Source organism: Syngnathus scovelli, chromosome 17, assembly GCF_024217435.2.
Source record: "Syngnathus scovelli strain Florida chromosome 17, RoL_Ssco_1.2, whole genome shotgun sequence".
Classification (NCBI taxonomy): domain Eukaryota; kingdom Metazoa; phylum Chordata; class Actinopteri; order Syngnathiformes; family Syngnathidae; genus Syngnathus; species Syngnathus scovelli.
The window spans coordinates 11,290,804-11,307,423 of NC_090863.1; the positions used below are offsets into that span (position 1 = coordinate 11,290,804).

The following is a 16,620-nucleotide window of genomic DNA, read 5'->3' on the forward strand; positions in this document are numbered from 1 at the left end:
TTCCCCAATTACTATTTCATTAAATTAATAAAAGATACTCAAGAGTGCAGCCACTGGTCATATGCCCATTCTTGCACTAGACCATTTTGCCCAAAACAGGAACCACTTGAGAAAATAAAATAAAAAATATTGCAGCAGATATTTCCTCAAATTCATTTTATGCTTTTATTCACATTTCATATCTGACAACCGTCTCTCCATACATTCTACAGGGACACACAGCTAGACCAGCCATCCTTAATAATAATAATAATAATAATAATAATAATAATAATAATAATAAGCAGCATTGAAGAAACATGTTTACATTTTCCTCCCTTCATTACCAACATCTTTGTAATAAAGTCACCTGAATGTATCATCAATGATTAGTTCAAAAATAAAACATCGACAAAGAACTAGCAATGAGACACCACCCTCACAATAATATTATTAAAAAACTCAAACATAAAAAGAAAGTGACTCAAGTCTTTTTTCAGAAATGAAACAAGATTGATTGGTCTACAGTGTGTGTATGTGTTTGTCTGTTACGGTCATCTGCATTCGCTGTCATGAACTGCTACGGCGCAAGGTCAAGTCCATTCTAGGCCTTTAATTAGAGTTCCTTAATTAGCAGAGCTGCTCCGTCCGTTGTGGTCTTTAAAACGGATCTAGTCGGATATCTTAAAAGTTCTTCAACTTTGTCCTTCTGTCCTACCTCTGCTGCCATCATTAGCATGCGAGGACGTCACTGCAATGGCTCCAGACACACTTTGTACTGCATGAATGTCTGTGTGTATACCTCCATATGGCTTCCTAGCCTAGCATGGAATACTTTGGTCAAAATACATTTAGTGTCCTGTCCAGTGCAATTCAAGAAACATTAAAGGAATTTCTTTTTTTTTTTTCTTATGTGGTCACGGGAATGTATGGATGATCATTAGGGCCACAGTGTGTAAGGAAAAGAAAATGGTAAAATTAACAAGAGAAGGCTGAAATTTTGAGACTATAGTATGAGGAAAAATATATTTTATTTTTTGGGGGGGAGAAAATGAAACATTTTGAGACGGTATTGGTGAGAAAAAATGTTTTTTTTTAACCATAATATATCAATTTTGACAATCCCAAGGGTAAGATGACTTTTGGAGGACAAGAGGCAGGGGTCAATCAGGACTGGCCACAAATCAATCACAGGAGACACATAGACAAACATCCATTCACGCTTATACCTAATTTGGGAAGCCTACACGTCTTACTTACATTAAGCTAGCAGGATTTGATTTTTTACTTTTGTAAAATTGTAATATTGTATATATAGAGAGGGGATTTTGTTGAAATTATAATTTTTTTGTCTTTACAAGAATAAAGTTGAGATGTTATGAAAAAAATGATACATTTTAAAAAACATTTTTGGTCATATTATAAAAAAATAAAGTAATAATACAACTAATCTTATACGAAAAATATTTTTTTAATAAAAATATGTTCAGGTTATTAAGAGTAAAGTCCCAAAACATGTTACAAAAACATATGCAAGATTAAATTAGAATAATAAAGCAGTAAGGAAAGACCGTCTTATTATTTATTATAAAGCTATAGGTTTTTTTTAGTGAAGGCACGACATAAAATCATCCATAGTAGAATAGTTATGGTTAGTATATGTGTGCCCTGTGATTGGACGGCGTCCGGGGTGTGCCCTGCCTCTCACCCAGGATGTAAATGCTACAAGAAATTATATATATCCTGATAATTTTACTATTTTTTCTTTTCAGTGTGGCCCTATTCCTCCTCAATAGTAGTCTTACACACACACCAAATTGTATTCATGACATCAAATCAGTTTTTTTAAAAACTCTAACCAAAGTAATGATCAGACCATCAGCCTTTTTCAATCCATTTAATACTTTCACTGATAATGCACTAACAACTCTACTTAAGTTCCGTGTTGTTGTTGTGTGGATTTAAATGAACCGATAAAACACTAAAAACCCCTTAACAAATTAAGATTTGATAAGGAAAATAAATTTGAAAAATCCACCAGGTTTCTCTTTGCTGTGCTTAAATGCGTCTGTCTCAGTAAGCTACATGACACCCACCATCTATGTAGCACGTCGTCTGCAAAGGGCTTGAATGCATATCCGAGCAACATGTTGACATCTTGAACCCAAAGAAAGCTTTTTGGTCGCTGAGATTAAAAACTTTTGTGCTCCATTCCTCTTGTTGCCTGCATCGGCGTTCATTGAGTCATCAAGAAGGCCTCCGGGATAGGATTAGTGTGCTTTTCTGCACAGTTTCTATTCTCACCACTAGATGGCGACATCGCCACATTCCCTTCGCCAACCATGTCAATAATTTACTTGAAGTCCAAAAAACGAACTGCTCTCTTCATTTGTCAGTGAATCCACCTGAAGCCTCCGTGCTCCTCCCTGTTTCCTTCAAGTGCTTCCTTCTTCCCTTCCCGCTGTTTGCCCACCTGCTTCTCGGCCTTGTGAGTACTTGTGGTGCCAGTGGGTTCGGCTGGTGTCAGTCACTGGTACTGGAGGTAATTCTTGAGGGAATCAGGCAGGGGTAGTCTCTCGATCTCCTGAAGGCGTTCCCGGCCCAACGCCAGGCGGGCCGCACGGCGACACAGGTCGGTCAAAGGAAGAGGCTCGGCTGAATGAGGAAGGGGAGAGAGGGCAAAGGTTATAGAGGGCACAGCAGGTGGCTTTGCATTGTTTTAAAAAAAAAAAAGGAAACAACGAGATGCACATGAATTTTTAAATAAAGCTGAGGAGATGGGTAAAGGGGTCAAGCGTGTGATGTTGCACGCTTGAAATATTTACAAGTCTTTCACATGACTCCTGCACATGAACTGACAATTGGGTCAGATTTTACCGCTCTTGGGAGAAACGTAGGTGTGCTAAATATCTCCAGAGGAACAAACTTGCTTTGTTTGGGATCTCGTGATGTCAAGTCCTTAAAACCTTCCACCTGATGAGACTCCTACAGTCATGCATACACACAGCTTAGTTCATTTTGCATGCATCAGATCCCCACCACAATGGCCCCTGACCATCGGGAAAGGCCGCAGTGGGGGAGCGTCATATAATGGAGGTCATTCAGAGGGAGAGGGGAGCAAAAAAAATTCAAAGTCAAAATAGTGGAGGCTTTTTTCCATGTAAATCCGAGCTTAAGACCGGGGAAATCATATACTTGTACTAGTCTCTAAGATTGTTCCTGTCTCCTTACAGTAACAGGAAGTTTATCAATGCACTACCCGTAAGCGTGTGGCGTGCTAACTCATCCGTCGTGGTTTGCCAGAGCTAATGTATAATAAATAATACATCTCAGATAACGAATAGATGGGAAGTGGTGTGACCATATTTTCTTTTTTTTTTTTTTTCATCTTGTGTGTTTATTTGCCGGTGCGCGTGTTATTTAGCTGGTTACTACTTCCTGGTTCATTGAGGATGACTTGGGAAGAAAAAAATACACACTCACGTGTCCTTTTAGCGTGACAGACACTTTCATGCTCATCGAAATCATACGTGTGCTCACCCCCCGACTTAAGTATGGTGATCTCACTTTGAAGCGCAATTACTTGATTGTAATGAGAGCGGTTCTCCTCACATTAAAATGATATGGCGGCATCAGTCCTCCTCTGTGCTGACATTGACGTCAGACAAAAAGCTTCAGACAACTGGGAGCATTAAAAGTATCCTGCAAGGGCATTGAGGAAAATTAGAATTGGCTCTCAAATATTTATTACTATCACCTTAAAAACAAAAAAAAACACGGTATATGTACTAGCATGACAGATTTACGGATTTTTGGAGTAAAAAAAAAAAAAAAAAATCAGGCTAACACAGGCAGGTTATGCAAAATAATTTGTATAACCATTGGTGAGAAAAAAAAAATAACAGCACCACAGGCGCTCATTATAAGCTCAAAGCTAAATATAGCATCAACAGAAATAAACTGTGATGCTTAGCAGGCTGCTTTTGTGACACCCGAGCTGGTGAACATCTAACCCACTGGGAGGAAGTCAATTGCAAACTGGCGGAGGATGACAACAACGCGAAAGAAGATGACTCATTTATGTTAAATTGCTTATCAACGGAACGTATTAACCTACGACCTTACGAAAGAACTTCGATGTCATAATAGCCATTCAGTTCATTGCCGCATTTTGGAGCAGGTTACATCAGCTGGTTGAAATATTTCAAGGGAAGTGCTGACGTCTTGTCTGCATTGACACACAGGCGTGCAAATGAGCCTTGCCTTTGTCACCCGGACTGGATTTTGGCGCACCCTGTAGAAAAACATCAGCTGCATTGCAGTCGGGTTGAAACCAGGAGCCGCTTAATGCCACACATGATGGCAGTGACTTTGCTCAAATACTGCATTCCTGGTAAATTCTCTTAACGAAAAGGGCAGAAATGCTCATATTAAGGAAAGACGAACGTTAAATAGTGCAAACTCCTTTTGCCGCAGTAGGAGCAATTTCAAGTCAGACCTCATTAACTTCCTGGAAGAGATGCAATCTTGAGTGAGTGGATGAGCTGCTGATAATGCATTGATGCAAATGTATTCTCAATCATTCGTTTCCAGTCAATTAATCATATTGTGATGCAGATTAAAATGAGTCGATTTTTGCATTTTAAAGCTATTTTTAAAAAAGTCTCATTCATAGTCACGTTAATAGAATCAAAAGTTTCAAATTGATTTACCTTGCTCATTTCAACAGGAGCTGTATTCACTCAAGTACATAAAGAAAGGATCAATCTAATCAATCAATACTTTCCTCCATGATGAATTCTCTGTCACTATGAAGCGAGTGCAACGTGAAGCGGTGGCCTAACGGGGTCCGAAAATGTGACAAGAGCCTGTCATGAGATTCGCCAAGCAGGATTTATTGTCTGCAGGTTATGCTAATTGGTTGCAAACAGAGACCTGAGTCAAATTTGACAGGAGCGAAAGGTTTGACATCAAGTCAGTGTGAACATGAGATGAGATTAGGTGCACCTAATGAAACCCAAAACGTGTACTTGGAGAATTTACAAGTGTAAGTACAGTAATCCCTCGCTTATCATGGATAATTGGTTCCAAAAACCACCCGCAATAAGTGAAATCCGCGAAGTACGGTCACCAATTTAGAAGATTTATTTTGACTTTTAAATGTTTTTGGGAAAAAAAATCTGCGATGGAGTGAAGTCGCGATAAACGAAACGCGAAGTAGCGGGGGATCACTGTATTTGTATTTTGTATTTCATCTCAGGTGTTTTCATTCTTTATCCTGCGACAAAAAAACAAAAAACAATGCCCAAATGACTGAGGAAAAGAAAATAGAGTGAACTTAGCTGACGATAATAGTTTTCTTTTGATTCCTTAAGCAAAGAATCTTTAATCTAAACTCTAGAGAAGTGAGTAATCCTTTAAGCCTTTAATTCAAGGTGATTGAACTTAAAATGGCCGCCCACACTCTGACAGTGATGAGATACATGTGTACAATGAGTTTCGTACATGCGTACTTCAGACAATCCAAAGTCACGCTATCGATCCATTCTGATGAAATTTCCTGTGCCGCAAAAATTGTGCTTCTGTTTTTAATACAATTCATACATTCAACAGATTGATCAGATTTTTTGTATTTATCATCGATTGTAAAAGCTTGAATTAACTCAGAATTGCATGGGTCAGTGCTTTGAGATGTTTTTGTTTTTTTTAATTTTAGCTGCATTACAAATAATTATCATAATCAATAGAAATGTTTTTTTCTCCCAGCATCCACCCCAGACAAAAAAGCTACTCTAATGCTCTCCTTCATTCGCAACATTCTGTGCTAGAATTTAAATGTTGGCAAATGATGACACGTTTGCTAAATAGACCTTTTGTACATAACATTAAAAAAAGGATGTGGCACCTTGGTTAAATATTTCACAGATTTTTCATAGGAGGTGTTATGTAAAAGTTTATGTCGAGTCATATTCTGTCTGGAGCGCTTTAGTGTCACAGATAAATCTTGTTACAAGAGAAGAGCTGCTGGTCACACAAGCCAAGACTGTGTTTCTTTTTAAAGCATTGCTAGCTTTCTCTCTCTGCGGACCATCCGTGCCTTACTGGAAGTGGAGGAAGTGAAGAAACAGGAGGAGGGAAGGAGAGGAGGCAAGATGAGGAGAGCAAAGGTGGAGGACTTTTGAAGAGGGATGGGGAACACAGACAAGAGATGCTGAGACGAATAAGGCACGCTGATCATGAAACCGTCTGCGTTGATTTACTTCTAAACACGTACACTTTTCTAACACTTTTATACCAACTGTCAAGCTTTTGTGTCTGCTTTACTTGTCTAATACGTACCCAACAGTTGAGATCAATTTATTCTAAATCTTTAAAATGTAATCACTGTCCAAACTTGCTAACAGTTAGCTAGTTAACAACTAGCTCATTTGCTGACTCCCATGTCAGACCAAGCCCTGCCGTTTAAAAAACATACACACTCAAAGTCACATTTGTTGAGTATAGCGACCCCAAGTGGACAACAACAATAACTGCATTTGACATGCACATTCTGTTTAAAAAAAAAATCTATTTTTATTCGATTACCTGATTAATCAGGGGGAATAACGTAAAATAATTGACTGAAATACTCCATAAGCAACCATTTTGAAGCTGTCACTTTGACATCAAATTACTGCATACAGTTGCTTTAATTACCGTACTGACTCGTGATTAACCATCATTAAGGCGCCTCATCCAAGCGCAGGTGGAAGTCATTTTGACAGCTCAGCATCATGAAAACACCTCAAATGATGCTAATCTACCTCATTAGCATGACATTCAGCGCACACAGGGCTTCAATGCCTCACACAAGGGCAGCACTTGGTAAAGGTCATTTACAAGGCAGCAAGAAGGTCAAAAGCAAAGGAAGGAGAGGCTCAGGATTAAGTGTGAATCAAAAGGTATGAAAAGTACACACACTTTTTTTTTTCCCACAAGACTACAAGCATTATCTCACACGTGTACACGCAGCAGGTCAGCTCTTGGCGCCGACCTGCAAACGTCAGAGATAAACAAGCTGCTGATCCTTCACAAGCTGAACCCGCGTCAGGTCACTCGCAGAAACTCACACACGTATAACAGTTCTCAAAATAAGTCAACATTGACGTAAGATCTACAAATGTAAAAGCAAAATCATCTGACAAATGTATTCTATCCCCTCCATGATTTCTTTAATTCAACAAAACAGATCATCAAGAGAGTTTGATGGCGCGAATATGAAACCGTAGGTGATCCCCAACGTAGCGTGAAGACTTTAAAAGCACACGAGCCGATGAAAAGAGCGAGATTGTGTTTCCCGCTTGCCCTATGTGCGTGCACGTCATCGACTGACGCACAAAAAGGACCGGTTTGTGTGCTTGCGACCTGACACGCCGCACGTGCAAACACAGAGCAGCGGGAGTGCAGAGTAGCATGCTATAATCCGCCAGGCTGACGGATTTAAGGCTGCAGACAAGCCCAACATGTGAGCACTCGGGGCGACCATTCACACAAATGGATGAACAGGTTTAAAAAAAAAAAAAAAAAAAACCTCAAGTAATGCAGGGACGGCTGAGTAAGCACAAGAGGGACTCATTTATGCATCCTTTATCAGTTTACTGTACTTTATGAAGATTCATCACATTAGTGTGTAATGAAAGTTGAGTGCTAAGACAGAAATATGTGCAAAGTTTAAATACACAGAGCTCTGATCATAAAATTTTATGATTCCCCTTTAAACATTGTATATAAATAAAATCAGCAAATGGGCAAATTTGCACACGTCAAACCCCTTCACTACCTTCCTTTAATAATTATTCTCCGCTCTTAAATAACCCCCTCACAATGATGCATCTGAGACCTTCCTAATTACCAATAAAACACCAACATTTAAGCGACATCATCGATTGTAACTCAATCGTGGAAACGATGAGATCAGACTTTTCGCTGGAGACAGTGTGATGCTGCTTTAAATCCGGAAACCTTTAGTATTTGTCTGCAGAATACAACTAAACAACCCTGACTAACTACCAGAGGCTGCAATTAGCTGCAGGTTCTGTTGCCATGGTAACAAGAGAGAATAAACGGGGAGGAAACTATTCCCGATGATCATTCGGAATAACAAAAAGTTACAAATAAGTTTAAATATAACGTGAAACAGCACTGTCATTGGATGAGTAAGAGGAGTTCAAAACAAATAAATGCTTTAATGTCTTCAGGTCAGGGGAGTTGAAGAAGAAGGAGAAAAATCTAGGACATAGGAACAAAGGGGTGACACTTTGTTTTTTCTAAAATAGTAATAAAGAAATACACTTTAAAGTTCATGCTGTAACTCAAGCAACTTGTGTGCTTTCACAATAGATTTGCTAATTATCAAAAAAATAACCACATGCTGTGTTTTCAATGTGAGCAAACAAAACCAAACAAATTCCAAATTATTGAAAAACCAATAAAGAAATGTTCCTTCTATTTTGTCCTTCCTGCTGTGACACACTGAAAAACGACCAATAGCTTTTGTATTTGCTTATTCCTTTTTAAAATCAAACACTATTAAAAAAAAGAAAAAAAAAATCTGTATGTACCTGAAAGCATAATAACCCAAATCAATTTCATCTCACTGCTTTCAAAGTTCTCCATGTAGCCTTCCCAGCGAGAATCTAGCAACTGAGAATTATCTTGAGTGACACTAACAAGCGCTACAATCAGAGCAAACAACCAATTCACTGGTTGTGAAAGGCTAATTGGATGTTACCCCCCCCAAAAAAAGGAGCCAATTAATGCTCAACACTCAGGATGTCATCATCATCCTTTTGTTATTTTTTTTGATGCTCCTGCATCCGTGTCAATTTGCTTTAGGCAAGTGCAGACACTCCCCCAGACATGACAGAGGCGGTTAATCCTCATCTCGGGAACACAGTCATGACGCCACGCCGTATAATGTAAACAGACCAGACGGGGATGGAAAAGTCATCTTGCGACTTCTTTCCGTTCATTTTTTTTTTTTTTTTTTAGACTGGACATCATCGTTATTGTACGGAATGATCATTTAAGTAAAAGACGTTCAGTGCAAAAAGTTTTGCTATGGAAAAAAAAGATGAAACATTTTTAGTGCCTCGGATTAATCCCAAATAAATTTAAGCTGGTCTTTTTTTTCCTGACAATTTTGTAGTCACATCTTATAAAACAAGCCTTGGTTTTGAAAGAAAAGAACCTCGGCAGCATCAGACGGACGTGAATGTTCGAAGCTATTAATCAGTCAGGCGAATGATACAAAAGAATTCACGGATTGGCCCTTGGTGAACTAAAACATCTCTGTGTGCTTTTATTCCACAACGAAATAAATGTTCGGTGAAAGCAATCTCAAGGGCCTTTGCCGATTTGCCACTTTGGTGTCACTTGCCTCACTATGGGTTGCCTAGCAACACACCATTACCTTCATGTACACATAACTCAACTTGTTGGCTTAAGATGAGTGCCTTCATTCCCAACTTTCTCCCCGTGCATAAAATACAATTTAGATACGCTTTGTCACAATCCATTCTCCTTAAAAGGTGCAGCGCCATGAAATTGAACATAAAATCTGAGCAGACAGGAAAGAAGCCGGGTACAAAGGGTCTGATTCTTGTAGAACCACAAATCATGGACATTTCATTTAACGTGGTCCGTCAGTTAGAGGACAGTAGCTGCAGCGCGAGGTCGGGCTGCTGTGCTGCAACGTTTGCCAACAAGCTACTTTTGCAGCCTGGGCAAGGTGCCCAGAGGCAAGTCAGGAAATAAAAAAGGAAAATGTGAATTTGATAAGAGAGCAGGTGAAATCATGAATAACGTTGAGGATGAAAGATGAGAAGACAAGAACAAAGTTACTAAAAAAAAATATGCCGAAGCAATAATAATGTTTTCCGGGCTCTTAGGGAAGCGGAGGACACAGGCAAACTGTCTCGAGTCATGACATCATTGTCACTTGAAGTGCAAACAGGAAATGTCGCCATGGAAATGGCGCAGCTTGCCCTCATCCCCCTACCGCAGATCTGATTCAATATTAAGTCGGTTCCTCTTCCTGCATTGCAAGAGGTGAGAACGGAGACAAGCACTCCAGACAACAAATTATGTCATTGATGACCTTGTTCTGTTCGGATTAGTGCACCACAGGTGGAAGAACGCAAAGTTTGGTCGAATTAAATCAATGTCACACACATTAAAGTGAAGTTGTAAATTGGATGGGCTTCATTCAGCGTGAAGAGGGAGCGAAAACTTTAAATAAAACGCAATCCATAAGAGGACACAAAGGACAGCGAGAGCACGGGAATGCCGGGAGGCCAGATTGAAAAGTTGATTGGAAGGTGGTGCAAAACCTCCTGAACAAAGAAGGAGCTTGATGAAGACTTGAGAGCATAATCTTGCACTTAGCCTGATGGAAATCACTAAGTGTGCTTGCTGCACTGCTGCAGAAAAACGGAACCAGAGCGCATCAAAAGCTCGCTATAGCGCACTTTGTTGTTTGCACCCACGCTACATTGCAGATTTTTAAAAAAAATATATCGATTTTTTAATATGGATTTACACAGGCACCCTGGTGAGATGTAATCCAGTAATCAGAGGCGGCTTTAAGCGGCTATATTTGTGCAGCTCCAAAGAAGCTAAATAAATTAGCATGCATTTTTAAGCTCATATATTTGATTGACAGCAGAGATTGCGATGCCTGATTTAATATAAAAGGAGTAAAATCATTTTTTTTAAATGTTTTTATATTTTTCACCCATTGAGCGTATCCCGAAGTGAAAAAATGGGGTTCGCAGATGCCCATAATAATTTGGCTACGATATTTAACAGAGCTAACACTAGTACGACTTGTGGCTCCAGTACGTTCTCCAGTCTGATCTACGCCGGTGTTAAACGTCAGATTTATGGAGATGTGAAAAGCAACTGCTGAGCAGTGCAAAGTGATTTCAGCCCCTCTCAGCATTGCTGGCCCAAATATATTGGCGTCACAATGGAGGGGGTGGTGAAGAAGGAGCTACGAGGCAATGCCATCTAAAGTGTTGATTCTTGAATTTAAATTTATTTTCTAATCCGTCAAGGGTGATTTCAACCGAGAGCTTGCTGTATAATTTGCAATTATTTGTACCGGCTTGTTTGTTGTCACATTAATTCAGTTGGATTTCATAGGAAACATTTTAATGTCCTTAATAAACGATCAGTGAGAATGAACAGATAATATTTTTTTGAATCATTTGGCAAGTTCTCTGAACGAGCTAATGGAAAGAGTCATAATGATTATTTTTACAATTGTCTTTTTTGTTGTCAGATGGAGTGATTTATGTAATAAATTGCTTTTTAGCGTGCCATTTTTGCTAAAATTTTAAATCACCGACGCACGTGCATTTAGGAGTCCATGCTGTTTCCTCTCAAACAGAAGCCCATGAGGGTCAGTTTTAGAGCCTTTATCCTGTGACTGCTTCCTTTGTCCGATCACTCGTTTCCTTCCCACCTGGCTATTAAACTCATTCTCCAACAACAATGGAGACACTGAATGGACGTCACACGTTTGGTAAAACCTCCACCGGCGTTTTCCATTTTAACAGTCTTAATATTAAGGGAACAAATATCTGCCACTAGACAGTTGGTGACTAAGCTCGAATGTCTGGCATGATTTGGCTGTTTGCTAGCGACAGATTGTAGGAGAGCAAACTGAAAAATGTGGCGTGGAGTGTGGAGGAAACAAGTGCAAAACGCAAACAGAGCAATGCCACAAATTCTTTTGCGGCAAATAAACATTCATAATTGTCTACATTTCATACCTTTTTTCGTGACTTGTGGATGTACTCTAGCTCAGGTGTGTCTGCCAGCCACAAATTCAATTTTTTGTTGTATCTACCTCGAGTTTGTGAAGACAGAAAAGCAAAAATTTCCCCACCTCTGGCCTCAAGTCAGCTGGGATAGGCTCCAGTTGACTGCAAGCCTAATGAGGCATAGAAACGGATGGTGGAAGCCTGAACCGTGTTCACTTGTTGTTCTTTAGAAAGGAAGAAAACAACCTTTGGGACTTTTTCTTCCTACTTGCAGGTTTAGGAAAAACAAAGCACAACCGTCACAAAAAGTTTTCATTTGTGCTTCAGCATATTGTACTTTACAACACAAGCTCTGTGTTCAAAGTGACAAAGCAATACTGTGAATATTGGAGACATTACTGGACGCTAATATTTTTGTCAGGAGGCAGATTTCCTAAAAACGTTATTAAAGATAGCCAGTACGAGCCCTTATCTTCACTTCTTAGGCTATCTACAGAATTTCACGCAGTTCGAGCACTCCTCTCTGATTCTTATGCTAACATTCTCTACATTACCCCTCAGAAACTCTCAAGTCAAGTCAAGTCAAGTCAAGTCAAGTCAAGTCAAGTCAAGTCAAGTCAAGTCAAGTCAAGTCAAGTTTATTTGTATAGCCCTAAATCACAAACAATCTCAAAGGGCTTCACATAGCCAAAAATTGACAATTATTCTCAAAGCATCCCCTGATCTTAAGCTCCCACTCATTTTTGTGGCTAACATTTGTCGCTTATTTTTGTCGCTAGCATCTTTGTCGCTAACATTCTCTACAGTACCCCGCAGAAACTCTCCGCTCATTTCATCTTTGTCGCCACACTAATAAAAAATAAAAATCAGACCACATAGCCTTCCAGCCATCCATTTTGTCGTGTTTAATCTCAAAACATGTTTTTTTTTTTGTTTGTGTTGTAGCTTCAAAATGACAAATCACAAATGTCAAGAACACAGCCACTGAGCCCCCTTGCAATGATTGCACCATCTGTGCAACAAGCCAAATACCTTCACAACCTAATTCAAATCGATATAAAAGGCTGTACAATAACAACAAAAAAATAATAAAGAGTAAGAAAAATGGTTGCAGAAAGATATTAGAAAAAGCTGGGTGATGATACGCAAACATCAACACAAACTCTCGTTCAGTGAATCTCTGTGACGGTAACATCAGTGGTGGTTTATTTATTTTTTGGTGCATGTATTTTTTGTTGTGACCTAAGGCTGAAAGAATTCATTGAATAATTCAACAAAAAAATGTTGGACTCGTTATTGCAAACGCATGCCCAATGTAGAAATAAGAAAGTGTGATGGCAGTGAGCCAGAAAAAGGGGAGTGTATCGACGACGGAGAACGTGAAAAGTTGGAAGATAACGTGCAATGTGCTTCACAAGAGCGCCGAGACCGGCTAACGTCTCGATGTGAGTGAGTCAATATGTGATGTGAAAGGAGCCTGAAGCTTTGACCTTTCTGACAGAGTTCATGCGTTCCAGACAAAACAGTAGGGAAGAGGAAGAGAGGTCAGTCAGAAGGTCAAACAGATTATGAAAAAGTGGGTCGCGTCTGGAATGTGACGAGAAAATAAGCTTGTTGGGGATCAAACTAGCCTTGTCGGAGAAAAACTGGAATTAGCGTCTCTCTATGTAAGAGACTCCCCATATTTACTAACATGTAAATTGTAAATATGATTTTTTCAGAGTGGTATGCGGGATCCATCTTGTGATGCCCCCCCTCCCAAAAAAATAACTTTCAAGAATAGCTCGTGGATGGGCAAGTTGCCCAGTTTCAGTCCTTGTTTCCTCAAACTCACATTGCATTCTATTTTCATGCTCGTGAAGAACACAAGTACCAAAGCCTCGCCTCTATTCCGATTTGTTTTCCTCTCAGAAACTCTCCGCTCATTTCTCTTTTCAATTGAATTTGCTGTTGCTATTCTTTCCTCGCTTTGCCACAGGATTGATTTGCCCTCTCCAGTGTTGTGGATAAAAAAAAAAATAAAAAAAAATTATGAACATGCTACAGAAACCTAGCATACACACGCCGGGAAATAATCCGTGAAATGTGAGGCAAAGAGAAGATGAAGATGCACGTTAAGACGACGGCTCCTTTCTATTATTGCAAGCCAAGTGTTTGTTAATTGGTATAATTATAACGACAGGAGGAGGAAAGAACAATAAAGAGACCAATAAACACAGGAGACGGAGGCAAATGGCAGCCTGCTCTAAACAAAGTGATGCTGTTGATGGAATGTGGCAGCAATTAGGAGGAACTCTATGCAGCTCAGCGTTTATTTGCATCAAAGCTTATTACGTTAACCCGTCTGAACTTGACTGCTTATTCTGCAGCTGGATGTTGTGGCTTTTATGTCCTGCGTGTTTTCCCGCATGACTGGCCGCAATGAAGGCACTGTGACCAAGTACGGAAGAAGCAAAATGTTACAAATTTCTAGCCAGCAAGTGTGATGGGGCCTTAAGGCAAATAATTCAAAAGTAAGCGGTTGGGGAAAAATACAATAATATGACACAATGTCTGTTGTCTAGTTGTATTGCTTCCATGACTTGCATATAAACTGACGACGAGGACCAAGACGGCAATTATGACTCCACTCTCGCCATGTGAGTCATTTGCGGAGCAGACAAGAGACGATTCTAAAGTGATACTGAAAGGATGTGCAAGCCAGACTCTAATCTTACCTCCTCAAAAAAAAAAAAAAAAAATCTGAGAAAGTGCAGGTTATTTATTCCATCCCTACATGATTCTAATCTCCGATTCAAAAACTCAGCGAGCTGCCAACTGGGAATGTGGTCTAAAGCAACGATGGAAAAGAAAAAGCATTGTCTCGGATTTAGTGGTTCTGTTGGAGTTCCCCTTCTCTGGGATCCAGACGTTTAATACGCCTGGCATTGCGACATCAAACAATATTTTTCTATGAGATGAGATAAAATCTAAAACGAAGACATGTGTGGTATTTCTTTGTGTGTTTGCGCCATGTGAGCATTCACACCCAAAATATCGGTGAAATGGCGATATTTTTTCCTTTATTTATTTGGCAATATTTTCTCTTCTCCTTAATTTCAACCATCATACATCGCTGATAGTAAAACCTGGCATTACAGTATGAAGTCGAAATTCTTGTAAAACTTCTGGTGCTAGTTTTATATTCCCTGTATTGTTCCAAGAAGACCCATTGCACTAATTTACTCTGAAATCCAGCAGATGGTTCTTAAAAAAAAAAAAAAAGTCACCAAACAATGCCTCAATTTCAATGCCGCCTGTGGTGCAGTAGATTAGCTCGAGTCAAGCTAGCTAAACTAAATGCTAACACCAAAGCCTTTATCAAGAAGTTAGAACATTCAAGTCTGATGCCGCAATGTGTTTTGAGTCTGACTCATGTTTCAGTTGGCCAGCTGCAGTTTCACAAAAACATGCAGGCTTAGGTTGGCAAGGGAGTACATGACCCCTTATCTTTTTTCTTTTTCTTTTTCCAAGGTAGGAAACAGACCGACATTGTTACGAGAACATTCCATGACAAGCCATGGAAGCAGAGAATCAGTTTTTGGGTGATATGGAATTTAAAAAGTCATCAAATTATGGATGGAAGTGAATCATTCCGATTATATTTAACTCATACTACTTCCATACAACACAGCGACACACACACTGGAGAGGTGAGTAGCCTACTTACGATCAAGTCCGTTGATGTACTTCATGGATATCTCACAATGGCCCCACACAGCGCTGACGATGGGATGTAGTTTCTTGCCCTTCAACCCTCGGAACGCCACTCCTAAATACTGTCCCTCCACCATGAAGCTCAGCGTGCCCTCGTCCATGTCCAGAATGACCAACAGAGAGTCCGGTAGTGTGAACGCCTCCTCGGGTTCCAGGAAGGAAGGGTAAGTGGGTAATGAGCTGTGGGCCCGGTTCTTGCTATCGTGGTAGAGGCGGTTACGTCCCAGATCCCAGCCCCAGGACTCAGAGTCTGACCCCACCAAGGCAGTGTACCCGACAGAATGTAAAGAAGCTTCGGAGGTGGCTACCCCGACAACTGCGTGGGTGCCGCGCTGTCGGGACGGCCAGTGAATCCTCCAGACGTGGAGTCCCCTAGTGTAGCCCACCCGTCCCCGGATGCAGTCCGTGCTCTGAGCGACGGGGTGGCGGTGAAATGTCAACTTATCCTCCTCTTTGATGAAAATGTTGAGCGAACGGTCATCGGCGTTCCACGCGTGACGAAGTTGGGTCTCCAGGCTGGCGCAAGGCATGTCCAGAAGGAGATCCAGCCTGGGAGGTTTGGAGAAATCCGGGCCCCTCAACTCTGGGTGCTGCCTACTGTGAGCCGAGGGTCGGTAGGATGGGGAACCGCCGCTTTCCCCGCGGCCGTCCACAGATTTGATACCACCGGATATCTTCTGACCCATGGCTGCAGTGGAGCAGGCAGGAGAAGGGAGGCTGGGGTCGGGGTGATGGGGAGGGAGGGTGGCGTTTGTGCAGGTGGGTGCTGCCCTGAGCACAGCGTGACGTTACCTCATCAATGCGGTGCAACTGAAGTGTGCTGTCTCTACTGAAGTGTGGTAGAGGGAGATGGAGGAGGACGTTACAAATGAAAGATGAATGTGATCTGCGTTCATTCCCCAAATATCTTTGGGAGAACAGAAGGGCTGCTGCCAACCCTGTTGACAGAGAACAAAATGGAAGCAAGTATTAAAAAGAGTCAGCCAGTTATCTTTTAGTTTTCTAGAAGCAAGTATACAACAACATTGTAATGATATAGAGGAGACGGCTACAAAGGCCGCAAGAGCCAATGAGCTCA

General features: G+C 40.6%; 1 protein-coding gene across 2 annotated transcripts in view; it reads right to left on the minus strand.

Moving 5' to 3' along the window:
* Positions 1–141: 141 nt before the first annotated feature.
* The window catches only part of LOC125985481 (SPRY domain-containing SOCS box protein 4-like), a 36,069-nt gene continuing 19,590 nt past the window's right edge, over positions 142–16,620 (minus strand). For both annotated transcript variants that reach the window (XM_049748387.2, XM_049748388.2), the window contains exons 2-3: positions 15,496–16,480; positions 142–2,634 (exon numbers count right to left, since the gene is read on the minus strand). In XM_049748387.2, coding sequence (XP_049604344.1) covers positions 2,507–2,634; positions 15,496–16,228 — 861 coding nt within the window. In that variant the 5' untranslated portion in view covers positions 16,229–16,480 and the 3' untranslated portion in view covers positions 142–2,506. The remainder of the gene's footprint in view (positions 2,635–15,495; positions 16,481–16,620) is intronic.